General features: G+C 43.0%; 1 protein-coding gene across 2 annotated transcripts in view; it reads left to right on the top strand.

The window, feature by feature from the left end:
* Window positions 1–27,651, top strand: part of smg1 (SMG1 nonsense mediated mRNA decay associated PI3K related kinase) — a 238,923-nt gene that overhangs the window by 177,381 nt on the left and 33,891 nt on the right. For both annotated transcript variants that reach the window (XM_051941283.1, XM_051941282.1), the window contains exons 42-45: window positions 182–427; window positions 24,534–24,672; window positions 24,914–25,023; window positions 25,523–25,741. In XM_051941283.1, coding sequence (XP_051797243.1) covers window positions 182–427; window positions 24,534–24,672; window positions 24,914–25,023; window positions 25,523–25,741 — 714 coding nt within the window. The remainder of the gene's footprint in view (window positions 1–181; window positions 428–24,533; window positions 24,673–24,913; window positions 25,024–25,522; window positions 25,742–27,651) is intronic.

Here is a 27,651-nt window from a genome sequence, read left to right as displayed (position 1 = left end):
ACAGTGTGTGTTAAGAATTGTGTGTTAAGTTTGTTGACTTAACACACAGTCTTTTAGAGAATGTATTTATATATCTGCATCAGGCCGTTATCTGACCACCCCTCCTGTTGCAGCCCCATATTCTGGGCTTATGAGAAATGTTTTCATTTAAGGTAAATGGAGTTTTTTTTCTCCTGGCAAGGCCCAAGACTCATACCCACAGCAGCCTGTGCCTCCCGTGCCACGTCCCAGTGAACTCTACTACAGCCGCATCGGGCCTGCTCTGAAAGCAGTGGGGCTGAGTCTAGATGTGACCCGACGAGACTGGCCTCTAAGTGTTATGAAGGAGGTGCTGAAAGAGTTAATGGATGCTACACCTTCTAACCTTTTGGCTAAGGAGCTATGGTGTTCCTGCACCACACCCACCGAGTGGTGGAGGGTCACTCAGGTAACTGTGGCTTTTAACATTTTATAAATGATGAGGTTATGATTTATTCAGTCTGTACAGGGCTCCAGACTAACTTTTTTTCTAGGAGCACAGTGGCCCCTAACTTAAAATTTTAGGAGCGCACACCAAAGAAAATTTAGGGAGAAAATTTAAGGGGCACACACCAAAATCAACTTGCAAAGTCAATATTCACATTTCCTCTCATTTTCACTGTATTACTAATAAATACTTGACCAATAAATACAGAAAATATAATCTTTTCAATTCACATTTTATTGTGCAGCAGTTGACACAACATAACAAGGAAGGCACTTACAGAGTGCAGTACTCCTTCAAGCCTGCTCAGTTGACGTATAATTTCCAATGGATGAATTTTTTAATAAAAAATGGCCTTGTGCTGAGTACAGGCATGTGCTATGCAAGTGCACGTTATGCATTTATACTGAATCACGTGTAAATTACCCTTGTAAAGGTCTGTTGATCAGTTCATCAATTTTGACAAGCCTTTGTTTTGCTAGTGTTAAAATAACCGTTCCCTCCAGGCTTTTATTTTGACCATTTACCATTTTTAATGGTATGGGCTTTTATTTAGTAACCATTTCAGCACCACAGGAAGTGTTTATCAAAGAAGCGGTTTGTCTAGATGCCGAAAAGTATGAAAATTCACGTAAAGATGAAAGAAAACTGTTCCACGCTGTTGCTGTCTAGCAAAGAATGTATATAAACTTAGAAGCACCTAGCTGGAATGGGGACAGGCTCTCATGGTGTTTCCTGAAGAAAGGATTTAAGGACAGAAAGGTGAATTTGTATTCAAAATAAGGCTGGCTGCTGAAGGTAAATAAAGGCTTTGTGGAACATCAGGAGCTTCACTGTCATTCGACCCCCGCTCTCACAGACATTGGCCCACTTTCTTCTTTGATGTGCATCTCCTTTCTTCTTTTGGAGTTATTGTCAGTTGGCAAACCAGCTCATTTGCACATTACTGTCAGCTGCTGGGCTGAAGTGTGGAGCAGAAGTTTGTCAGCAACAAGAAATAATCAGTAATTTTAAAAAATCTGCAAATTTACTGGTCGCACGAGTAGATGAAAAATGTACTCGCACTGTCTCAAATTTTAGTCACAAAATGAAAACCATTTAATCACAGTCTGGAGCCCTGCTGTAAATGAGAACAGCTTTATTGTGAAACTAGCTGTATTAAAATGCAGTATACACTACCAGTCAAAAATTTGGACACACCTTCTCATTTAATGGTTTTTCTTTATTTTCATGACTATTTTCATGGCTATTTACATTGTAGATTCTCACTGAAGGCATCAAAGCTATGAATAAACACGTATGGAATTATGTACTAAACAAAATGCAGGGGACACCTTGGACAGGTCACCAATCTATCGCAGGGCTACATATATACAGACAAACAATCACACTCACATTCACACCTACAGACGGTTTAGAGTTACCAGTTACTCTGAGCATGTTTTTGGACTATGGGAGGAAGCCGTAGTACCCGGCGAAAACATGCAGAAAGATCCCGGGGAGGCCAGGACGTGAACCAGGGAACTTCTAGATGGAAGGCAAAAGTGCTAACCACCAAGCCACTGTGCAGCCCTAAGTCAAAACATGTTTTAGATTTTAGATTCTTCAAAATAGCCACTCTTTCATGAAGTAGTCACCTGTGTCTTGTCAAGGTTAATTTGTGGAATTTCTTGCCACCTTATTGACAACCCTATTTGACAACTGTTAGAATCCATATTATGGCAATCAGCTAAATAAAGACAAACAACAGTCGACCATTACTTTTAAGAAATGAAGGTCAGTGGGTCCGGAAAAATGCAAAAACTTTGAATGAATCCCCAAGTGCGGTCGCAAAAACCATCAAGCACTATGATGAAACTGGCTCACTTGAGGTCCGCCACAGGAATGGAAGACCAAGAGTCACCCCTGCTGCCGAGGATAAGTCCATCTGAGCCACCAGCTTCAGAAATGGCAAGTTAACAGCACCTCAGGTTAGAGCCTAGATACAGTGGTGGCCAAAACTTTAGACCAAAGTGCAAAACTGAATGTTATTGCATCAAATTCCATACAACCTTGACATATTTACTGTGAATTACCCATTCAAATTCACATTTATTAACACCACAATTGAAATTTTGTTACACATAACTAAAGAGAAAGAAAATGTTTTCTAAATTCCAGGTGGTCTAAACTTATGACCGTTTTGTTTGTGCTTCGATATGTAAAGAAAATTAGTCCTAAATTGGGCTCAAACCACATTTTTATTTAACAACTACCAATAATATAGTCATGTCAATATTTTGTAGGGTATCCCTTCTACTTGATCACTTGCAGCCTGCGAGGCATGGACTCTACCAGTTTTCTGCAGATGTCTCCAGTAATTTTTGACCAGGTTGACTGACAGTCTTCCCACAGCTCCTCTTCATTTTTTTTTTTTTTGATATGAATGGACTTGTCCCGATAGTGATTTATGATTTTCCACAGGTTTTCAATGGGTTTCAAGTCTGGAGACTGCAGTGGCCAGTCCAAAACTTGAAAATTCTTCTTGTTCAGCCATTACTTGGTCTTCTTTGCTGAATGCTTCAGGTCGTTATCATGCTGGAAAATGCCTCGCTGATGCCCTAATAGCTTCTTCATACTCGGTAACATCGACTTCTGCAAGATGTGAATGTTCTGCTCTGTCTTCGTGATGCCTTCAACTCGATGTATATGACCAACCTTGCCTGCTGACATGCACGCCACACCATGATGCTGCCACCTCTACAAGTACAACATGAGAGCATCAGATGGCGCAGTTAGGAGAAAGGCAGGAGAGGCTCTCAATCCAAGAAACTTGTGTGGCACAGTGAAACATCTTTAGTTATGTGTAAAAAAAATTTAAATTGTAATGTGAATAAATGTGAATTTGAATGGGTAATTCACAGTAAATATGTCAAGATTGTATGGAATAGTTTGACGCAATAACATTCAGTTTTACACTTTGGTCTAAAGTTTTGGCCACTACTGTAAATGCCACACAGAGTTCTAGCAGCAGGCACATCTCTACATCCACTGTTCAGAGGAGACTGCGCCAGTCAGGCCTTTACGGTCAAATAGCTGTGAAGAAACTATGACGAAGGACTGTTTCACACGATCCCTTACCACATAACATGCACAGTTCTCTCGTACTTCATATCATTCCATAAGCCACTTTTCCCATCCTACACTCCTGGACATATTGTGGTTGTTATTATGATTAATATTATATTGTTGTTTATTGTTCCTATTGTTATACGATGTATGCTGCTGTAACATGGGAAATTTCCCTCAAACGGGGAGTAATAAAGGATTATCTTATCTTAAACAACAAGCAGAAGATATTTGTTTGGGCCAGGAAACGCAAAGTGTGGACATTAGACCAGTGGAAATCTGTGCTTTTGTTTGATGAGTCCGAGTTTGAGATCCTTTTTTTATCCCCCGCCGGCCGTAGGCACGGAGGGGGATATTGGTGTGGGCACGTCCGTACATACGTTCACATTTCGTTTCTGGAGCATATCTCAGAAACTACTTGAGGGATTTCATTCATATTGCACCCAGGCCATCTCTATGTAGTATAGATGTGCCTTTTGGGGTGCATGACCTTGACCTGATTTTCAAGGTCATAGTGAGGCACTTCAAATATTTTTTGGTTTCCGGAGCATATCTCTGAAACTACTTGAGGGATTTCATTCATATTGCACCCAGGCCATCTCTATATAGTATAGATGTGCCTTTTGGGGTGTATGACCTTTACCTGATTTTCAAGGTCATAGTGAGACACTTCAAATATTTTTTGGTTTCCGGAGCATATCTCAGAAACTACTTGAGGGATTTCACTCATATTGTGCACACTAAGCCTGTTGATAATGTAGATGTGCCTTTTGGGGTGCATGACCTTGACCAGATTTTAAAGGTCATTGTGAGGCACTTCAAATATTTTTTTTGTTTCCAGAGCATATCTGAGAAACCAGTTGAAAGTTTTCCTTCATATTGCACACACTAAGCCTGTTGATAATGTAGATGTGCTTTTTCGGGTGCATGACCTTGACCTTATTTTCAAGGTCATTGTGAGGCACTTCAAATATTTTTTGATTCTGTTTCTGGAGCATATGTCAGAAACTACCTGAAGGATTTCATGCATATTGCACCAACGCCACCTGTGCATTATGTAGATCTGCCTTTTTTGGTGTATGACCTTGACCTGATTGTTTTTATTGTAGTGAAGATGTATCATTTTGTTAGTGTATCGTCCAGAATATATTACTGTTTCTTGCACTTAGAGGCACTGTATACAAGGCGGGGGATGTTTAAGCGGAGCGTGTTTATTCCACCTGCCGTGTCCTTGTGCGATGCAGAAAAGGTGAATGGATGGTCATGGTTCCCACTGTGAAGCATGGAGGAGGTGGTATGATGGTGTGGGGATGCTTTGCTGGTGACATTGTTGGGGACTTACTTAAAATTGAAGGCACATTGACCCAGCATGGCTACCACAGCATCCTGCAGCAACATGCCATCCATCCAGTTTGCGTTTTGTTGGGCCATCATTTATTTTTCAACAGGACAATGAGCCCAGACACTGTGTAAGGGCTATTTGACCAAGAAGAGAGTGATGGAGTGCTGTATCAGATGACCTGGCCTCCACAGCCACCTGACCTAAAGCCAGTTGAGATTGTTTGGGATGAGGTGGACTGCAGAGTGAAAGCAAAAGGGCCAAGAAGTGCTCACCATCTCTGAGAACTCCATGAAGACTGTTGGAAAAAAAAAAATCAGGTGACTACCTCATGAAACTCATGGAGAAAATGCCAAGATTGTGTACAGCAGATGCTTGGCTGCTTTGCCAATGGAAGTTAGATGGAAATTAGCACTTGTGCTATATCCAGCTTAATTACTGCAACCATGTGTAAATCTATGAAATTCAGTCCCTCCAGGATTTCGCGGGCGTTTTTCGAGATTGTTGCGGACGAAATTGCCTGAATTCGCGGTAGCTTTTCTAAAAAATTGCAATAAAAGTTGCGATGTTTTAAGCTTATTTGCTGTGATGAAATTGCAGGAGACGGTGACAATTGCAAAAAAAAAAAATGCATTTTTTTCCAGCTTGTAGAACATGTTTCAACACTGTAATTGACAATATTTATTCCGAAATTAGTTATTTAGCATTCCAACTCATTTACACGAAAGCCGGCACACCACGGTGGGAAATTAGAAGCAGCTAGATACTGGTTTAACATGACATGGTTGGTAGATTTGCAGCACAAAATGATAATTTACTATTGAATGAATCATATTTGGACATATCTGTCAGTGGCTTAAGTTAATTTCACTTCCTGGCACACACGTGTTCACACACACGCTCGCGGCTTGTCAGGTCAATTAAGAAGAACAGCACTGAGAAAGTACAGTACTCCACAAAGACTGTTCATTACCTGACCTTGCGCTGAACACAGGTGTGTGTTATGCATGTGTACATACCGAATCATTTCACCTAAATACAGACCTGATCAAAATCTTAAGACCAGTTGAAAAATTGCTAGAATTTACCTCTTGCACATTTGGATCTTAATCAGGTTTTAAGTAGAGCTACAATATGCAAAAGCAAGAAGGGGGAGTGGGACAAAAAGCACTTTGAAAAAGTAATTTATTGAAAACAAGTAAACTGAAATAGGCTGTTTATCAGCTGATCAAAAGTTTGAGACCATAGGCTGTAAAAGCCAAAATCTGCCATTCACATGGTCATGCTCTCCTGATGGCTAAAGTTAAGAAGCTTTCTCTTCTTGAACGTGCTCAGATCGTCGAGCTGCATAAGCAAGGCCTCTCACAGCGTGCCATTGCTGCTGAGGTTGGACACAGTAAGACAGTCATTCTAAATGTTTTGACAGATCCTGAGCATTATGGAACAAAAAAGTCAAGTGGTAGACCCAAAAAAATTACACCTGTGCTGAGCCGGAGGATCCGATTGGCTGTCCGTCAAGAGACAGGGCAGTCCTTGACCCAAATTAAGGCCCTTACTGGTGCTGACTGCAGCGCAATAACCATCAGACGGCATCTGCAGGAAAAAGGTTTCAAAAACAAATTCAAAGACCTCGTTTGCTTCAACGCCACAAAACTGCCCATTTAGACTTTGCCAGGGAGCATCAAACATGGGACATTGAAAGGTGGAAAAATTTTTATTCTCTGATGAAAAAAAATTTAACCTTGACGGTCCAGATGGCTTCCAACTTTACTGGCATGACGAGGAGATCCCACCTGAGATGTTTTCTACCCAGCACAGTGGAGGGGGGTCCATTATGATCTGGGGTGCTTTTTCATTCTGTGGAACACTGGAGCTTCAGGTGGTGCAGGGTCGTCAAACGGCGGCTGGTTACGTGCAGATGTTGCAGCGGGCATCCCTCATGACTGAGGGCCCTCGTCTGTGTGGTAACAGCTGGGTTTTTCAACAGGACCATGCTGCAGTTCACAATGCTTGCTTGACCAAGGACTTCTTCAGGGACAATAACATCACTCTTTTGGACCATCCCGCATGTTCCCCTGATTTAAATCCCGTAGAGAACATTTGGGGATGGATAGCAAGGGAAATTTATAAAAATGACCATCAGTTCCAGACAGTTGATGCCCTTCATGAAGCCATCTTCACCACTTGGAGCAATGTTCCCAAAAGCTTCCTGGAAACACTCGCAACAAGCATGCCCAAACAAATTTTTGAAGTGATTAACAAGAACGGTGGAGCTACTCATTACTAAGTCCTACCGAGAAAATTTTTGGTTCTGGTTTAGAGAGTTTTTTGTAATTTTTTGAGCGATGGTCTTAAACTTTTGATCAGCTGATAAACAGCCTATTTCAGTTTACTTGTTTTCAATAAATTACTTTTTCAAAGTGCTTTTTGACACACTCCCTCTTCTTGCTTTTGCATATTGTAGCTCTACTAAAAACCTGATTAAGATCCAAATGTGCAAAAGGTAAATTTTAGCAACTTTTCAATTGATCATAAGATTTTGATCAGGTCTGTTTGTAGCGGGCAACGGGAATTGATGGGACTCAGAAACACCCCCACAATTTAATCAACTGTTCCTTGTATCATTTCGGATACGTCCACAGTGGTGGATTTGTAGTAGGATCGCAATGATTTGATCATCAGCAGGCCGCTGAGGTTGCGTTCACTTGTTGCCATCATCAGACGCCGTGACACTACCACAATAGGAAATCCTTAACAAATACGTGGATCCAAACTTTAAGCCGCTTTACTGCTGAAGTCTAATCACTTGGTCTTTGTGTCATTTCTGACCGACCCTGAAAATTTCATTCAAATCCCTTAATCTGTTTTCGAGTAATGTTGCGAACAGCGGATTGATTCAAACACGCTGATCGTCACATAACTCCGCAGTCTTCCTTGGTGGAATCTTCTTCTTTTCCTTTCGGCTTTTCCCTTCAGGGGTCACCACAGCGAATCAATTGCCTCCATCTAACCCTGTCTTCTGCATCCTGTTCTCTCACACCAACTACCTTCATGTCCTCTTTAACCACATCCATAAACCTCCTCTTTGATTTTCCTCTAGGCCTCCTGCTTGGCAGTGGGAAACTCAGCATCCTTCTACCAATATATTCACACTCTCTCCTCTGGACATGTCCGAACCATCTCAGTCTGGCCTCTCTGACTTTATCCCCAAAGCCTCTAATATGTGCTGTCCCTCTGATGTACTCATTCCTGATCCGTCAAACTTTGCTAAATTTGAGAGTCTTCTCAAATGATCTAGTCAATTTAGAGCTTTATGGACAGAGATCTTTGTCTCGTTTCCTATCGGACATCCCAACATACCTCTGCCATACGCCAGTGCCACTCCCTTGGCAAAAACGCCGCTGGGGAAAGTGGGACGGTTGTCTGGTGAGGCTGAGGGCTGGGTTGGTGCAAGCTGTTTGTGGTGGATGTGGAGTGGTTCCTCGCCTTGCTGTCTCCCGACATTGGCTGGACCCTGTCGCTGCCTGTCTGGTACCGATGACCGGCTCGGATGACATGTTTCTGCCCCGTGGTCCCTGCTCTTCTCATCTCCACCGGCGCGGGATGGATCCGGGCAACCTGCGGCCTGTCCGTAGGGACTCCCTGTCAGCTGTTCGTCCAGACCCGCCAGCTCTTGCCAGGTTTGGCTTGGTTAACGCAAGATCGCATGCGAATAAAACATTCATCCTGAAGGATTTCTTTACATCTCGGGATCTGGACTTCCTCTTTGTCACCAAGACTTGGCTGAGTGTTGGTGAGTCCAGTGCCTTCACAGAACTTTTACCTGAGGAGTGCTGCTATTTTAATTCTCCGTGGACATCTGGTCGAGGAGGAGGAATTGCAACTGACTTTTCTGGGACATAATGCCGAAATATGACCGGGTCCTGATTGTCGGTGATTTTAATATTCACATATGTTGTCCGGAAATCCCCTTGGCAAGGGATTTCTTAAATATAATTGACTCTTTTAATCTTGTTCAGTCTGTACTGGGCCTGACACATGATCGTGGTCACACACTTGATCTTGTTTTGTCATATGGTCTGCCTGGTTTTAACTTGGAGATCTGTGAAGCGTTCTTCTCTGATCATATGCCTGTACTTTTTGAAGCTGCTGTACATGATAACACAGTTAAACCTCGCGCTGCTGCTCACAGACGCCGGGTTTTTAACTCTTACACTGCTGCTCGCTACTCAGTCACTTTCACTCAGAACTGCGTCACTCCCAGTCCTGTGTGTGATGATACAGAGGCTCTGTGCTCTCAGTTTCTTGACACCTGTCAATCTGCCATTGATGCTGCGGCCCCATTAAAGACCAGGAAGCATAAAGTTCTACCAGAGCCTTGCTTGAATGAAACAACCTGCACTGCCAGACGGGAGTGTCGCAGAACTGAGCGCAAGTGGAAAAAAAGATAAACTGGAAGTGTCTTTTCAATGGTTGACGGATTGTTGGTGTCGTTACCAGTCCATTGTGAAAGAGGCTAAAAGGAAATATTTCTCTGATATTGTTGTCTCAAACTGTCACAAACTTTGTGTTTTGTTTAAGGTCATAGGAATTGAGCCCTCCCCTATTGTCTGTGAAAACTTTTTGCACTTCTTCGTTGCTAAAGTCTCCTCTACCAGAGCACTTATTTCACCTCCTACTTATGACCCCTCTGTGTTTGTTCCTTGTTCTGCTGTGTTTGACTCCTTTGAGCCCGTGACCCTGTCTTTTGTGCAGGAGATTATGGATAATTTAAAGCCATCAGGTTCACCCAATGATTCTGTTCCTCCTCAACTTTTTAAGGAGGCTTTCCCTACAGTTGGGCCACATCTGCACAGCATCATTAACAGCAGTCTGTCCTCTGGAGTGGTCCTTGAAAATTTTAAACATGCGGTTATGCAACCCCTGATTAAAAAACCTGGACTGGATCCTGCTACTATTGCAAATTTTAGGCCCATTTCTAAATTGTCTTTCCTCTCCAAAATCCTGGAGAAAATTGTGTACTCCCAGCTTATGGACTTTTTAAATGAACAAAATGTTCTGGAGATTTTTCAATCTGGTTTTAAAAGACTGCATAGCACAGAATCGGCTCTTTTAAGAGTTTTTAATGACATCTTCTTAGCTACTGATTCTGGTCACTGTGTGATCCTTGTGCTTTTAGATTTAACCGCAGCATTTGATACAGTGGACCATGACAGCCTGGTCGCTCGTCTGGAGCAGCGGGTGGGCATCAGTGGCACGGCTCTGAAACGGTTCAGGTCCTACCTCTCTCATCAGACTTTCTGTGTCAGCCTTGGTGACTCTGTGTCCTCCACTGCTCCTCTCTCGTGGGGTTCCTCAGGGTTCGGTGCTGGGCCCTCTTTTATTTTCTTTATACCTTCTCCCCCTTGGTTCAATCCTCAGGAAGCATGGCATTTCATTCCACTGCTATGCTGATGACTGCCAGATTTATGTCCCTCTCAAAAAGGCCAAGTCATCTTCCCTCAAACCTCTGTTAAATTGCTTGGATGACCTCAAGGCCTGGATGTCTCCTTAAATTTTCTCAGTTTTAATGAAAAAAAGACCGAAGCGATGATCTTTGGTGGCACTTCTGTGACTCCTCCAATGGATCTGGGTTCCTTGGCACAGTACGCCAAACCTGTTGTTAGAAATTTAGGGGTAAAAGTGGACACAGATCTGAAGATCGACAACCACATTAAAGCTGTGGTGAAAAACAGCTTCTTCCAGTTAAGGCAGCTGGCAAAAATTAAACCCATTCTGCTGAGAAAGCAATTTAAAAACAGTGATCCACGCCTTTGTGACCACTCAGCTGGATTACTGCAATGCTCTTTATATGGGGGTTAGTGGGTCTTCCATTGCTCGTCTACAGTTAGTCCAGAATGCCGCTGCACGTCTTTTAACTGGTACAAGAAAGTTTGAGCACATTTCACCGATTTTAGCTTCACTACACTGGCTGCCTGTCCTTTTTAGAATTCATTTTAAAATGCTTTTATTTGCTTTTAAATCATTACAAGGTCTCGCCCCCCAATACCTGTCTGAGCTTCTTCATCCATATACTCCGAGCCGATCCCTCAGATCAGCTGACCAGCTGCTCCTGAGGATCCCCAAAACAAGGCTGAAGCTCGGAGGGGATCGGGCGTTTTCCGTGGCAGCTCCAAAGCTTTGGAATGACCTGCCACTGCACATTAGACAGGCTTCCTCATTGCCTAATTTTAAAACCCTTCTTAAAACCCACCTTTTCTCGTTGGCATTTGACACCACGTAGGTTTGTTGTTTTTCATGTGCATGTATATATCTGGGAGGGGCAGTCCAGTTTGTTTAGTCTATTTATTGCTTTTGCTTTTATTGTGCAGTCTGCTTTTACTTCTTATTGTTTTTATCCTAGTTAATGTTTTTATCTTATTTTTTATTATTTTTATATTAATCTTGTTGTTTATGTCTATGTACAGCACCTTGGTCAACTGTGGTTGTTTTAAAGGTGCTTTATAAATAAATTTGATTTGATTTGATCCTATCCATCCTGGTCACTCCCAAAGAGAACCTTAGCATCTTCAGTTCTGCTACCTCCAGCTCTGCCTTCTGTCTTTTCCTCAGGGACACTGGCTGTGTTCGAAATCGCATACTAACGTACTACATACTACATTCTCAATGAGTATATACTGTATACTACGTACTATAAGTATGATTAGAATGCCGACCGTTCACACTGTAGTATACTACTCCGTTTCCCATAATGCATTTCAAACCGCCGACGACAAAAACCGGAAGTACGGCTATCAAATATCTCGGCTGAATGCCGGCTTCAGGTCGATTTTACGCTAACAAACAGTCGCATAATTAATGTGGCAATTTCAAGCCGGCACTCCTCATGCAGTTATTAGCCAGATTATGCGAATCGTTTCAGTTGTAGCTGCAGGCTACTCGAGGTAGCTGCTACTTGTTCTGTATGCAAAGCGAGCTGCTGTAACTAGCTGCTAGCATTCAGTAGCACGTTGTGAGGTGTCTGACAAATTTAAAACGTTGGTCAGAAAACGCCTATTTCTCAAATCTGTGGGGTGATTAGGATGACTACTTAACCACATAAAATAAAATAAAAATCGCCGCAGTCCGGCCACATATCCCGCGGAGGCTTGCATTTCGGTGGATAGCTCGCAAAGCATTAATGGGGTGGTTGAGTATGACTAGTGTGGTCACCGCGCATACTTAAAATTTTTCCGGATATAGTATACATCCGGGTATTTCTCGCGTACTCAATCTATTCATACTATCCAATGTGAACGCACTACATACTTATTTTGACGTCACATTTAGTATGAGTAGTACGTTAGTATGCGATTTCGGACACAGCCACTGTCTCCAGACCAAACAATATGGCTGGTTTCACCACAGTTTTGTAAACCTTTCCTTTCATTTTAGCTGAATATCACACATCACACCTGACATTTTTCTTCCAGCCTGCCTGTACACGCTTTTTCACCTCTTTTCCACACTCTCCATTGCTCTGGACTGTTGACCCTAAGTACTTAAAATCATCCACCTTCTTGATCTCTTCTCCCTGTAACCTCACTCTTCCACTTGGGTCCCTCTCATTCACACACAGATATTCCGTCTTGCTGCGGCTAACCTTCATTCCTCTCCTTTCCAGGGCAAACCTCCATGCCTCCAGCTTCTCCTCCACCTGTTTCCTGCTCTCACTACAGATCACAATGTCATCTGCAAACATCATAGTCCATGGAGACTCCTGTCTAACCTCGTCTGTCATCCTGTCCATCACCGTAGCAAACAAGAAGGGGCTCAGAGCTGATCCCTGATGTAGTCCCACCTCCACCTTGAACTCCTCTGTCACACCTACAGCACACCTCACCACTGTCTTACAGTCCTCATACATGTCCTGCACCACTCTAACATACTTCTCTGCCACTCCAGACTTCCTCATACAAAACCACAGTTCCTCTCTGGGCACCCTGTCATAAGCTTTCTCCAGATCTACAAAGACACAATGCAGCTCCTTCTGACCTTCTCTGTACTTCTCTATCAACATCCTCAAAGCAAATATTGCATCTGTTGTACTCTTTCTTGGCATGAAACCATACTGCTGCTCACAGATGTTCACCTCTGCCCTTAGTCTAGCTTCAACTACTCTTTTCCCATAGCTTCATCGTGTGGCTCATCAGCTTTATTCCTCTGTAGTTGCCACAACTCTGCACATCTCCCTTGTTCTTAAAGATGGGCACCAGCACACTTCTCCATTCCTCGGGCATCTTCTCACTATCTATGTTCCTTGGTGGAATAAATAATCTAATTTACCTTCATTCTTTCAGTGCTCTAACAGATCTGGATGTATTAGTTTCCATCATGGTGATGTGTCTGGTCTGTTGTCCGCTCATTTCAGCCGTTCTAATAGGTTTTGTGGTTAAAAAAAAGTGTTTATCAATCAATGATTTTTTTTTTGTTTGTTTGTTTTCCACCACAGTATTGCACGGGTGTAAAACAGTTTAGCTCCGCTTTGGTGAATAACATCAGGGAATTAATTTTTTATCACGGTCTTCAGCAGTAATTTTTGTTGGTAAATGAGACATTAGTATCGCACATGTCTGCATCTTCAAACCATAAACAAGGAAGTGAATTCAGTCACGTACATGTATTATGTTTGCGCTGGGAACTGCTATGATTTGTGGAACTCACGGGAGGTGGGCCAAAATTGCGGGAAAGTTGCAGTTATTGGACAAAATTGCAAGGCCACGCAAAATTCGCAGAGATTGGTTGATTTTGCGTGATCGCAACATCGCAAATTCCTGGAGGGACTGGAAATTGTAGGTTCACTACCGTGCACTGTCCCGTCCAAATGCATAAACAGAAACAAGCAGCAATTAAAGCAAAAGGTGGCTATTTTGAAGAATCTACAGTGTAAAACATGTTTTGGCCTATTTCGCACTTTGTTTTTAGTACATAATTCCATATGTGTTCATTCATAAATTTGATGCCTTCAGTGAGAATCTACAATGGAAATAATAATGAAAATAAAGAAAAAACATTACATGGGAGGGTGTGTCCAAGCTTTTGACTGGTAGTGTGTATGCACATAGAGAGTAAAATACTGGTTAAAGTTATGATGCACAGGTGACATAAAAATACATTTAGCCAATCAGTCCATTTTGAAATTGCTTTTAAAGTTTACAGTCTCTCTAAATGTTACTCACTTAGTATTACAATTTCCACACACAGTCCAAAAGTTTGACATATTGACAGAAGTTTTCCTTACACTTGTAAAGATCATATACACTGATCAGGCATAATATTATGACCACCTGCCTAATATTGTGTTGGTCCCCCTTTTGCTGCCGAAACAGCTCTGACTCATCAAGGCATGGACTCCACTAGACCCCTTCAGGTGTGCTATGGTGTCTGGCACCAAGATGTTAGCAACAGATCCTTTAAGTACTGTTAAGTTGCAAAGTGGGGTCTCTATGAATCGGACTTGTTTGTCCAGCACATCCCACAGATGCTGGATTGAATTGAGATCTGGGGAAATTGAACGCCAAGTCAACACCTCACTCTCGTTGTGCTCCTCATACCATTACTGAACCATTTTTGCTTTGTGGCACTGATTATCCTGCTGAAAGAGACCACAGCCATCAGGGAATACTGTTTCCATGAAAGGGTGTACATGGTCTGCAACAATGCTTAGGTAGGTGGTACGTGTCAAAATAACATCCACATGAATGGCAGGATCCATTTCAACTAGGACCCAAGGTCTTCCAGCAGATAATTGTGTGTCAGTCATGTGTTTCCCAGATAAGTAACACACACACACATGGCCATCTGCGTAAGGTAAAAGAAAATGTGATTCATCAGACCATGCTACTTTCTTCCATTGCTCTGGGGTCCAGTTCTGATGCTCATGTGCCCATTGTTGCCACATTTAGGGTGCACAGGGGTTAGCATGGGCACCCTGACTGGTCTGCAGTCTATGTAGCCCCATAAGCTGTGATGCGCTATGTATTATGATACCTTTGAGAACCAGCATTAACTTCAACAGTCTGAGCAACAGTACATCATTTCCTAAAAGTTTGTTTTCCCCACTGGACATGTTTGTCACCAAAATGGGTTACACCTGGTCAATCAGGTACTGTCTGGTTGTTTGTCTGGTAGAACTGTGATTGCCCCAATATATAAACTTCTTGCTTGACCAAAATGCATTACACTCACAAACAAATTTTGGAAGTCAAGATTAATGGTAGAAAAGCTACTCTTTCAGAGTCTGAGATTCGTGCACAGGCCATTGCTCTTCAAAATGCAGGAAAAACTGGTCAGCAGGTAGCTCAAGCTCTTGGCAGAAGTATCCACTGGGTGCAGAAGAGGTGGCAAAGGTACAACAAAGGAGGATCATTCAAAGAATTGTCTCACTCAGGACATCGATCTGGCCTAACTACAAGAGCCGAAGATCTGATGGAGATGGTAAGATGGCATCAGGGTGCTTGGCTGGCCATCTGTCGCTCTGCTCTGTTTGCTGTGTGTTTTGTCATTTACCTGTTCTGTCATGAGGTGTCGTCTCTCCTCACTTGTGACAGTCAGACTCTGCTTGAGATTGGAGGCCTCTCCGATCAGCTCGAATATGATCCGTTGGTGGACTTTTCTCCATGCCTTGAGAAAATCCCAGCATTCCTGAAGTGTTCTCCACTCTGTCTTACCCGTTGGCAACGCCGGAGATAACAGGGTAAATGCGGAGGTCTCCGGGGTCAGAGTCAAGGCTCACCTGAGGTACGTTAATGGGTCTGATCGCTGCAGTAATCGGCACTTTCTAGACATTCCCCCCCACCTTCTGGGCATTCCCCCCTTCCAGCACTGGAGGAGGATGAGAGACTGATGGATACGGCCAATGCTCCCTGACGATAGCGGCCCTGACAGTGTAAGCTGTTCGACAGACTCCGATCAGCTGTTGCTGCCTCCAACCAACTAGCATGTTCGGACTGGACGACGCGGCGTGGACCGTCAGAACCTACACACACTGAAGCATGCTTCACCTTCTGACACTTTTAATCTCCATTTGGCTTTGTTGAATGTGTGGTCCATCACCAATAAAACGTTTTTAATAAATGACTTTTTTTCTTACCTCATGCAACCTGGATTTTATATTCTGGACTGAAACCTGGCTCATTAAAAGTGATCTTGCTCCTTTTTTGAATCTTCTCTTCCCTGGATGTAGTTTCTTCAGTTCCCATGGCACCACCGGCAAAGGTGGAGGACTGGCATCTGTATTCATATCCTCCTTTCATGTCGAACAGTCTCCAACTGTGAACTGCTCCAGTTTTGGAAAGACTCTTATTCTCTGGATGACTTTGGCAACCTCAGTGGGGATGTCTGTATGATGATGTTTCATTTTCTCTGTACTGAGATTTTAGACTCGATTGCACCAATGACTCTAAAGAGCATAAAGCCGCTAACTGAGCCTTAGCCGAATGAGTTCACTTGTGTGCTCAGACGCGCATGTAGACAGATGGAGAGAAAGTGGAAAAAGGACCATCTCCAAATGATCACAAATCTCAGATCATTTGTTTTGTATTTGACTCACTCATGAATCCTTGTGATGCTGTCTCTGTGCAAGGATTTTTTGCAGTTTTTTTGTAAATAAAATTTCTGCGTTTAGATCCCCAGTCAATTGGCCTGCTCAGGACCTCTCAATTCCTACAGCAAGCTCATCTGCCTTTCACCAGTTTGAGCCTGTTTCACTTTCTGCAGTCCCTGAAATTCTTGAACACCTACATCCTGCTAATTGTCCATCTGACAACATTCCATCCCTTTTACTTAAAAAGGTTTTCAGCTCAGTTGGGTCTTTTATCTTGTTTCTTTTAAACCTGTGCCTCAGATCTGGATGTGTTCCATCCTCCTTCAAGCATGCCACAGTGCAGCCTCTTTGAAAAAAAAGGAAAAATTTGGATTTCTTGGTTCTGTCTAATTTCAGGCCAATTTCTAAACTCCCTTTTATTTCCAAGGTTTGCGACAAAGTTGTTTTTAACCAACTCCAAGAATTTTTGAAACGGGCCGATGTTGGTGCATTGTTTCAGTGTGGTTTTAAGCCTCTTTACAGTACTGAAACTGCTCTTTTAAAAGTTTTAATGATAATCTTTTAAACCTTGATTCTGGTAATTGTGCCTTTTTCATTATTCTAGACCTAACAGCTGCATTTGACAGAGTGGATCACACTATTCTCCTGTCACATCTCAAGCACTGTGTAGGCATTGAAGGCACAGGTTTGGACTGGTTTAAATCTTATTTCGCCGATATATCCTTCTGTGTGCAGTTCTGTGTGCCTTCTGTGGGTCAGTCCTGGGACCTCTACTGTTCTCCCTTTATATGCTACTCCTGGGGTTGATATTTAGGAAGCATGATAGTTCTTGTCACTGCTTCGCTGATGATGTGCAGGTGTACTTGCCATTAAAGGTCCCTTCTAAGGAATCTCTTCATGCTGTGTATAATTGCATGAAGTATATTAAAACATGGATAGACTTAAATTTCTTAAGATTAAATGAAAACAAAACTGAGATTGTCCTATTCGTTCACCTTGACCTGGTCCAGGGCCTTGCCAGCTCCCTTGGCTCACAAGCAGATCAGCTCAGTGGTCAAGGCTAGCTTCTTTCTGCTTCAGCTTCTAGCCAAAGTCAACCCCTATCTCAGAAGGACTGATCTAGAAAAAGTTATCCATGCTTTTAGTACATTGTGCTTGGACTATTGTAACTCGCTGTATGTCGACATTGGCCAGTCAGAATTCAGCAGTTTGCACCTTGTTCAGAATGCAGCAGCTGGTCTCCTAACTGGGATAAAGAAACGCAAGCACATAATGCCTGTGCTTTCCTCACTTCACTGGCTGCCAGTTAGGTACAGGATTAATTTTAAGATTCTTTTGTTTTAAGTCTCTGAATGGACTGACCCTAGAATATTTATCTGACCTTATTAAGGTGCATCAACCCTCCAGAGCCCTTAGGTCAGCTGACCAGATGGTCCTCGACATTCTTGAAAACCAGAGGAGATTGAGTCTTTACAGTAGTGGCTCCTACGCTGTGGAATGCATTGCCCCTCTCTCTGCGGTCTGCGAATGGCCTCTCCATTTTTAAAACACATTTTGAGACCCACTTCACCCCTGGCCTTTGGCTGAGCAGGGTCACCACTACTTGATCTTTTATCTGTTTTATTTCACTGTTTCATTGTTTTGCTTTTATTGTTTGTTATTGTTGATTACTTTACTGTGAAGCACTTTCGTTGGCTATAGGCTTTTTTGAATGTGCTGTATAAATAAAGCTTACATTGACATTAGAAAGGCCAAGGGTAAAAGACACCAGTTATGCCGGTGACTCAGTCAGAACCTGAGTCTTGGAGAAGATGCACTGTGTATCAATATTAAACAGAAACATTGGGTCTGAAAACTTACAACCAGCAACCTCGCAATTCACCAAGCTGCAAAAGGAGAAGAGACTGGCTTTTGCTAAGAAATACAGAGCTCCGACTCCAAAAGACTGGGAGAACTGGAGTTTCTCTGATGAATGCCCTCTCTACTTTTTTCCGTCACCTGACAGCCAAAACGACTGTATCTATACAGACGATCACGAAAGCGTACCATCTTCTGAGCAAGTGAAATTCAGTGCCCCTAGTGTGGCCCTAGTATGGACTCTCAGAGCAACATATTGTGCCACAAGGTACCACTGTTAATGTACAATATTATACCAACAACATTCAGCATAGAAAAGGTACTACTTTCAGTTTTGGCCAGGAGGGAAAAAAAATGTGCCCTGTGACTAAACAGAAAATGTTAAACATTCAAAATCGGTATTTACACAAGATGGTGCCCCTGTTCACACTGCCCGTATGACTCAGCAATGATGTTTTGTGCATCTACCTGGCTTACTGTGTAAGAGGAATGGCCACCAAACTCCCCTGACTTCAACCCAGTTGAGAACTGTTGGGGAATCATAAACAGTCACATTTTTACCAGTCCATCACCAACCACCATGAAACAGCTTAACTCTAGGGCTGTGTGAGAATAGGGAAAGATAGAATCATCCACACTCAAGCGCCTCGTACATTCAATGCCTGAAAGACTGAAAGCTGTGATCTAAGTGAAAGGGTTGAATACTAGTTATTGAATAAATTTCTTATATCCCATGTTACCACGAAATACAAGTATAGGGTGGTGAGCTAGTGTAAAAAGGAACAGGAGGAAGATGAAGAAAGTTTGGAGAGAGGCTTGTAGACTGGCTCTTCCGTCTGTGATCATGAGAAATGATCGTTTTATTGGAAACAAGCTGGAAGAGCGAAAGAGTCTACCAGGAAAGCAGCCTCATGTTTTACATGGCAACAAATCCTGCACAGGTTATCCTGCCCGACAACAGAAGATAAGATTCTTGATCTTTTGTATACGAATGTGGGAAATGTATACAAAGCCACTGCACTGCCGCCTCTTGGTAGATCAGACAACAATCTGGTACACCCCTCTCCTTCCCACACTCCCTGGTGGAGACAACCTGTCACCACCAGGACAGTGAAATGCTGGTCCCGGGAAGCAGAGGAATCCCTGCAAGACTGCCTGGTACTCGAACTGAAATGTTTTCTGAGTCATATACAGTACCTATCATAAGTATTCACCCCCTTTGATGTTTTACTCTTTTATTGCTTTCATAAATCAATCATGGTCAATAAAATTTAGCTTTTTTAACAAAAAAAATTATTGGAAAAAAAACTCTTTAATGTCAAAGTGAAAACAGATTTCTATAAAGTAATGTTAATGAAAGAAAATTATAAAATAAAAATAATTATTTGCTTAATTATTCACCCCCTTTTTAATTTTATGGTCTAATTCAATAGAGGTCCATCAAATTGTTGCCAGTAGTCTCACAATTAGTGAAATGAAGATCACCTGAGTGGTGTGGGTGTGTTTCAAGTGATTGAGTTGTAAAACACCTGTGTCTGAAAGGTCCAGAGAGTGGTTGATCAGTATTCCTGGCTACCATTACACCATGAGGACAGAAGAACACTCTAAGCAACTCAGGGAAAGTGTTATTGAGAAGTACAATTCAGGGGATGGTTACAAAAAAATTTCCAAGGCACTGAACATCCCCCGGAGTTCAGTGAAATCAATTATCAAGAAATGGAAGGAATATGGCACTTGTGTGAATCTGCCTAGATCAGGCCGCCCTCGTAAACTGAGTGACCGTGCAAGTAGGAGACTAGTGAGAGAAGCCACCAAGACCCCTACAACTACTCTGAAGGAGTCACAAGCTTCAGCTGCTGAGATGGGAGAGACTGTGCATGTAGCAACTGCTGCCTGGGTTCTTTACCTGTCAAAGCTTTATGGGAGAGTGGCAATGAGAAAGCCACTGTTGAAGAAAAGTCCTATTAGATCTCGACTAGAGTTTGCCAAAAAGCACGTGGAAGTCTCCATGGTCAAGTGGAAGAAGATTCTTTGGTCTGATGAGACCAAAATTGAGCTTTTTGGCCATCAGACAAGACGTCATGTTTGGCGGAAACCAAACACTGCACATCACCAAAAACACACCACCCCCACTGTGAAGCATGGTGGTGGTGGCAGCATCATGCTGTGGGGATGTTTCTCAGCAACTGGACCTGGAAGGCTTGTAAAGATAGAGGGCAGAATGAATGCTGCAAAATGCATTGAAATCCTGGGGGACAATCTTTTTCAGTCTGCAAGAGAACTACGTCTTGGGAGAAGATTTATTTTCCAGCAAGACAATGATCCAAAACTTACTGCAAAAGCTACACAGGAATGGTTAAAAAAGAACCAGGTAAATGTTCTGGAGTGGCTGAGTCAAAGCCCAGACCTCAATCCTATAGAGAATTTGTGGCTGGACTTGAAAAGGGCTGTTCATGCTCGATACCCGCGCAACCTGACAGAGCTTGAGCAGTTTTGCAAAGAAGAATGGAGCAAAATTGCAGTGGGCAGATGTGCAAGACTGATTGAGACCTATCCACACAAACTCACTGCTGTGATTGGACCCAAAGATGCATCTACTAATACTGACTTGAAGGGGGTGAATAATTATGCAAACAATTATTTTCATTTATATAATTTTCTTTCATTAACGTTACTTTATAGAAATCTGTTTTCACTTTGACATTAAAGAGTTTTTTCCAATATTTTTTTTTGGTTAAAAAAGCTAAATTTTATTGACTGTGATTGATTTATGAAAGCAATAAAATGGTAAAACATCAAAGGGGGTGAATACTTATGATAGGCACTGTATGGATGACATTGAAGGACTCACAGACTGCATCTCTGAATACATCAGGCTCTGTGCAGATGCCAACATCCCCAGCAGGGAGATTCAATGCTTCCCCAACAACAAACCTTGAGTCACCAGCTGCCTGAAGCTCTGCTGAACCAGAAGAAACCGACTTTAAGGGAGGGTGACAGGGACAAAGTAAAGGCAAGCTAAAAGAACTTAAGAGGAAGATTGAGGAGGGGAAAGAAGCCTACAGGGTAAAACTGGAACATCAGCTTAGGCATGATGGTGTGAAGCAGGCCTGGTTTGCTTTGAGGGGTGGACTGCTGCTGGATGGAGGCCATGACCTAGCTGATGACACGAATGCCTTCTTCAGTAGTTTCAACATCACTGCCCATTTTCTCAGCTCCCTGTAATGCTCACTCCCCCATCCTCCTCCAGCTCGACCATCTCTTTCCACCCTCCTCCCCCAACCCAAACTTCTACCTCCATCTTCTCAAGCTTACCCCTCTCACATTCAACAGCAGCTCTAGTACCCTCCGTCAGCTCAGTCCCATCTACCATCACTCCTCCCTCTCTGACTCAATCTCATGTCCCTTCCTCTAACTCAGCCACCATCTGATTCTTAACAATCCAGCCATTTCTGGTGAAAAGGGAACTGGACAGGCTGAAACAGGGTAACACAGCTGGTCCTGGTCCTGTATCAACCTTTGACTACTGAAGACCTGCTCCACTCAGTGGTGGGACATCCTCACACACGTGTTCGACCTCAGCTTGAATCTGCAGAAGATCCCCACACAGTGGAAAACATCCTGCATAGTTCCTGTCCCCAAGAAGAGACATCCTACTGACTCCTGTGACTACAGACCTGCAGCCCTCATTTCTCACATCATGAAGACACTTAAGAGACTGGCCATCTAAGACCCAGGGTGAGGACATACACAGACCCCCTGCAGTTCGCATATCAGCCCAGCGTTGGTGTGGATGATGCCCTCATCTACATGCTACAGGACCTATGAACATATGGTCACTGTAGATGGAAGTGAGGATTATGTTGTTGTTTTTTTATTTTCCAAGTGCTTTCAATACTATCAAGCCAATGCTGCTTGGTGAGAAGATGAGGATGATGCAGGTGGTGTCAGTGGTCGCTGGTCTTCTGGGTCACGGACTGTCTGATCTGCAGACCATGGAATGTTCGACTGCAGAACCATGTGTTCAACAAAATCCTCTGCAGTACAGGGGTCCCACAAGGAACTGTCCTGTACCCTTTCCATTTCATATTATATATGTCTGACTTCTGTTATAACTCAGACAGCTGCTGTCTTCAGAAATATTCAGTTGTCTAGCCATCTCAACTTGGCCCTTGTCAAACTCGCTCAAATCCTTATGCTTGCCCCTTGTTCCTGCTTCTAGCACATCAACTTTGAGGATGAAATGTTCACTTGCTGCCTAATATATCCAACCCACTGACAGGTGCCATGATGAAGAGATAATCAGTGTTGTTCACTTCACCTGTCAGGGGTCATAATGTTATGCCTGATCTGTGTATGTCATGGCATCTTCACTTTCTAATGACTTCTGTAATTTTCAATGAATGAATCACAGAAATGTCTTTGTCATAAAGAATCATACATTTTCATGATTATTGGGCCTCTGGAAATATGAGAAAATCAGGAATAGCATTACTTTTAAACCGACAATTCAGTAAGAAAGGATGATTTTCCCTTGCCAGCATGTTTCGACAGCATCTACCATCTTCTTCAGAGCGTCATCCAACGTGTGATGACATGTTCTTTTTTTTAATCATGTCCCCCGCCATCCGGTGGTCTCTGGAGGATGGAATCCCAGGTATGCAAGAGGTTGGGCCTCATCCCGGTTCATGGAGCAGCTTGCCCGCTTCCTGATTTCGATGGTCTCCTTAATTCATCGTTTGTGTTTGTTGGTGTCCGATCTTAAACCCCCCGTCCCAGTCCCAGTCCCATCCTTTACTGGATCGCTTGACCCTCTTCAATTCGCTTACCATCCCAACTACTCCACACAGGATGCAACATCCACCACTTTGCACTATGTCATCAATCATCTGGACCACAAAGACACCGACACCAGAATCCTGTACATTGATTTTAGCTCAGTGTTTAATACCGTCATCCCCCAGAGACTAATGGAGAAACTCCTCCTACTCGGCCTGGATACCGCCACATCTCTATCGACAGACCCCAGTATGTCCGGGTCGGAAAGAACTTTTTCACCACCATCACACTGAGCACTGGATCTCTCTAAGGTTGTGTACTCAGTCCACGTTTGTTTACACTGCTGACACGACTGTGCAGCCACACAAGAGGGGATCCAGATCATCATGTTTGCTGACGATACCATAGTGGTGGGACTCATTTGGGGGAACGAGGAAACAATGTAGAAGGATAATGTGAAACATCTAGAGGGATGGTGCAGAGAACACAACCTGCTGCTTAATGTGGACAAAACAAAGGAGATGATCATCGACTTTTGGAGGTCACGACCTGAGCATGCTCCCCTCAGCATCAGCAGCGGCACTGTGGAGAGAGTGGAGAGCATCAAGTTCCTTGGGGTGCAGATCTCGCTGGACCTGAGGTGGAATAAGAACACCTCAGTAATCTTAAAACATTCCCAACTGCATTTCCTTAGGAAACTGAAACAAGCCTCTCTCCCCACCAGCATCCTCAGGACTTTTTACAGAGGTATGGTCGAGAGTGTCCTGATATACTGCATCTCAGCATGCTTCTCTAGCTGCGATATGTCAGACAGATAAGCCCTGCAGAGGACAGTCAGGGGAGCTGAGAGGGTCATCGGAGTTTCCCTCCCTTCTTTTCAAGAACTTTTCCAGAGCTGCTGCAGGAGCAGGGAACTGAACATTGTCAGGGACTCCTCACACCCTCTCCTCGGGGTGTTCAAACTGCTACCACCAGGCAGGCGTTTCAGGAGCATTGGAGGAATGGCTTCATGCCACAGGCGGTCATATTATTGTAATGCTGACCTGGTCTACTGGAGAAACGATATCTCATCAATAAGATGACAATAAAGACTCATTTGATTTGATAGGAATTGGCAGAAGTAAAAGTATTTCTATCTTAACAGCTTATACTTTACACCTCCAAGTTTTTAACACAAACACAATATACAGTAGATATTCACCATATGGAACCTTTTGATTATTTTTTTGTTTGTTTTTGAACCATACACATCTTTATTTTTTGTATCATTTGCAAAAACTTGTAATGACAATGTTCGACATGCAATGTTCAGTAACGCCATTACTGATCAAAATACAGGGCTTGCACAATAGTCCATGATCAGCATTTATTTTGTTTGATTTTCCTCTTCTTTTATGCTGCAGTCCTATGCCCGATCCACTGCTGTCATGTCGATGGTGGGATACATTATTGGCCTTGGCGATCGTCATCTTGACAATGTATTGATTGATATGACCACTGGAGAAGTGGTACACATTGACTACAATGTATGCTTTGAAAAAGGTCAGTTTAAATGATGGATGGATGGATGGATGGATGGATGGATGGATGGAGGGACGGATGGATGGACAGAAGGACGAGCATTGAATGTGGTTACGTTTTCAAATCATTTGTGCAGTATCCTATGAAACTTAAGTGTCTTGGCAAACTGAGTGTTAGTGGTTGTGGGAAAAGATGACAAATAGAAAATGTGCCTTTAAGTAAGTGTGTCTGTGTGTGTGGGGATGTTTATGTGTATAATTAGGGAAGAGCCTGCGGGTGCCAGAGAAGGTCCCATTCAGGATGACACACAACATTGAGACTGCTCTGGGAGTCACCGGGGTGGAGGGAATCTTCAGGCTGTCCTGTGAACAGGTTACTCTCACATCACACCCTGCCAAGCACCCTCTTACTTTACCGGCCTGTTTCACACTTGCACTGAATTGCTTTAATGTATACATTTTAGGACTTGTTAAACATTTTTTTCAGAGCATTTGAAAAAAATTGTATGTAGTGCTTTGTTGCAGTCTAGAACAAATACAACAGATGACAATATTTTTTTTTAGAAACTCTTGAGTGACCCTTTGTGCCCTATGAATATGATTATCATCCATGAAGATACCACCCCATTACAATAGAAATGTTTCATCATAAAGTAGAAATCATAAGATGAATATGATCATTCAAAAGAGTTTCAAATTGCAGCGAACCCAGACTATGCTGGAAGAATTCCCCAAGCATCAGATCCTCTCATTGTAGCGGTCAAGGCTTCAGGTTTTGTCTGTTAATTTGTCATGCATCTGTACATTTTATGTCTTGTGTGGAGATCCTCCTCTGCTAAAAAGCATTGCTGAAGTCGGATGTGGCTTTCCAGGTGGTACAGATAATGCGTCGGGGCAGAGAAACCCTTCTAACTCTACTGGAGGCCTTTGTCTATGATCCTCTGGTGGACTGGACTGCTGGAGGGGAGGTGGGTTTTGCTGGTGCCGTGTATGGAGGAGGAGGCCAACAGGCTGACAGCAAAAAGAGCAAGAGAGAAATGGAGAGGGACATCACACGCTCTCTCTTCTCCTCTAGAGTGGCTGAGATTAAGGTGAGTTAATGACAGAAGCATATATACTATCGGCACAGTTGCTTGGTGGTTGACACAGTCACCTTGCAGCTAGCAAGATCTCTGGTTTGCACCCCGGCCTGTGCCTGGTATCTTTCTGCATAGAGTTTGCATGTTCTCCCTGTGCATGCATGGGTTTTCTTCAGGTTTGCCGACTTCTGCCCACAAACCAAAAACATCCATCCATCCATCCATCATTATCCATTACCTGAGCATGTTTTTGGACTGTGGGAGGAACCCAGACCTACCCGGCAAAAACCCACACATGCACAGGGACAACATGCGAACTCCATGCAGAAAGACAACGGAAAGGTGGGGAAGTGAACCGGGGATCTTCCATCTGCAAGGCGTCCAGAAATACGCTGAGGTTAATTGATCATTCTAAATTGTTTGTAGATGTGAATGTGAGTCTGCTTGCTTGTCTCTCTGTGTAGGCCTGTGATAGGCTAGTGACCTGTCCAGGGTGAACCCTGCCTTCATCCTAAGTCAGCAGGGATAGACTCTATATACAGACCTGATGAAAATCTTAAGACCAGTTGAAAAATTGCTAGAATATACATTTTGCACATTTGGACTTAATGAGGTATTAAGTAGAGCTACAATATGCAAAAGCAAGAAGGGGGAGTGAGATAAAAAAAAAAAAAAAACATTTGGAACTTATAATTTAAAAAATAATAAACTGAAATAGGTTGTTTATCACCTGATTAAAAATTTAAGACCACAGGCTATAAAAGCCAAAATCTGCTAAAAATTCTCATTTTCTGTCAGGCATTCACACGGTCATGCCCTCCTGATGGCTAAAGCTAAGAAGCTTTCTCTTTTTGAACGTGGTCGGATCGTCAAGTTGCATAAGCAAGGCCTCTTGCAGCATGCCATTGCTGCTGAGGTTGGACGCAGTAAGACAGTCATTCTAAATTTTTTGCCAGATCCTGAGCATTATGGAACAAAAAAATCAAGTGGTAGACCCAAAAAAAATTACCCCTTGTGCTGAGCTGGAGGATCCGATTGGCTGTCCGTCAAGACACAGGGCGGTCTTCGACCCAAATTAAGGCCCTTAGTGTTGCCGACTGCAGCACAGTAATCATCAGACAGCATCTGCGGGAAAAGGGTTTCAAAAACAAAAAACAAATTCAAAAACCTCGTCTCCTTCTACGGCACAAAACTACCAGTTTAGACTTTGCCAGGGAGCATCAAACATCGGACATTGAAAGGTGGAAAAAAAGTTTTATTCTCTGATGAGAAAAAAATTTAACCTTGACGGTCCATTACTGGCATGACAAGGAGATCCCACCTGAGATGTTTTCTACCCGGCACAGTGGAGGCAGGTCCATCGTGATCTGGGGTGCTTTTTCATTCAGTGGAACACTGGAGCTTCAGGTGGTGCGGGGTCATCAAATGACAGCTGGTTACGTGCAGATGTTGCAGCAGGCATCCCTCGTGACTGAGGGCCCTCGTCTGTGTGGTAACAGCGGGGTTTTTCAAACCCATAGAGAACATTTGGGGATGGATGGCAAGGGAAGTTTATAAAAATGGCCATCAGTTCCAGACAGTTGATGCCCTTCGTGAAGCCATCTTCACCACTTGGAGCAATGTTCCCAAAAGCTTCCTGGAAACACTCTCATCAAGCATGCCTAAATGATTTTTGAAGTGATAAACAAGAACAGTGGAGCCACTCATTACTAAGTCCTACCGAGAAAATTTTTGGTTCTGGTTTGGAGAGTTTTTTGTAATTTTTTGAGCGATGGTCTTAAACTTTTGATTAGCTGATAAACAGCCTATTTCAGTTTACTTGTTGTTTTCAATAAATTACTTTTTCAAAGTGCTTTTTTTCACACTCCGTCTTGCGTTTGCATATTGTAGCTCTACTTAAAACCTCATTAAGATGTGCAAAA

The sequence above is a fragment of the Acanthochromis polyacanthus genome, chromosome 21, assembly GCF_021347895.1.
Source record: "Acanthochromis polyacanthus isolate Apoly-LR-REF ecotype Palm Island chromosome 21, KAUST_Apoly_ChrSc, whole genome shotgun sequence".
NCBI lineage: Eukaryota > Metazoa > Chordata > Actinopteri > Pomacentridae > Acanthochromis > Acanthochromis polyacanthus.
This window is presented reverse-complemented; position numbering and strand designations above follow the sequence as displayed.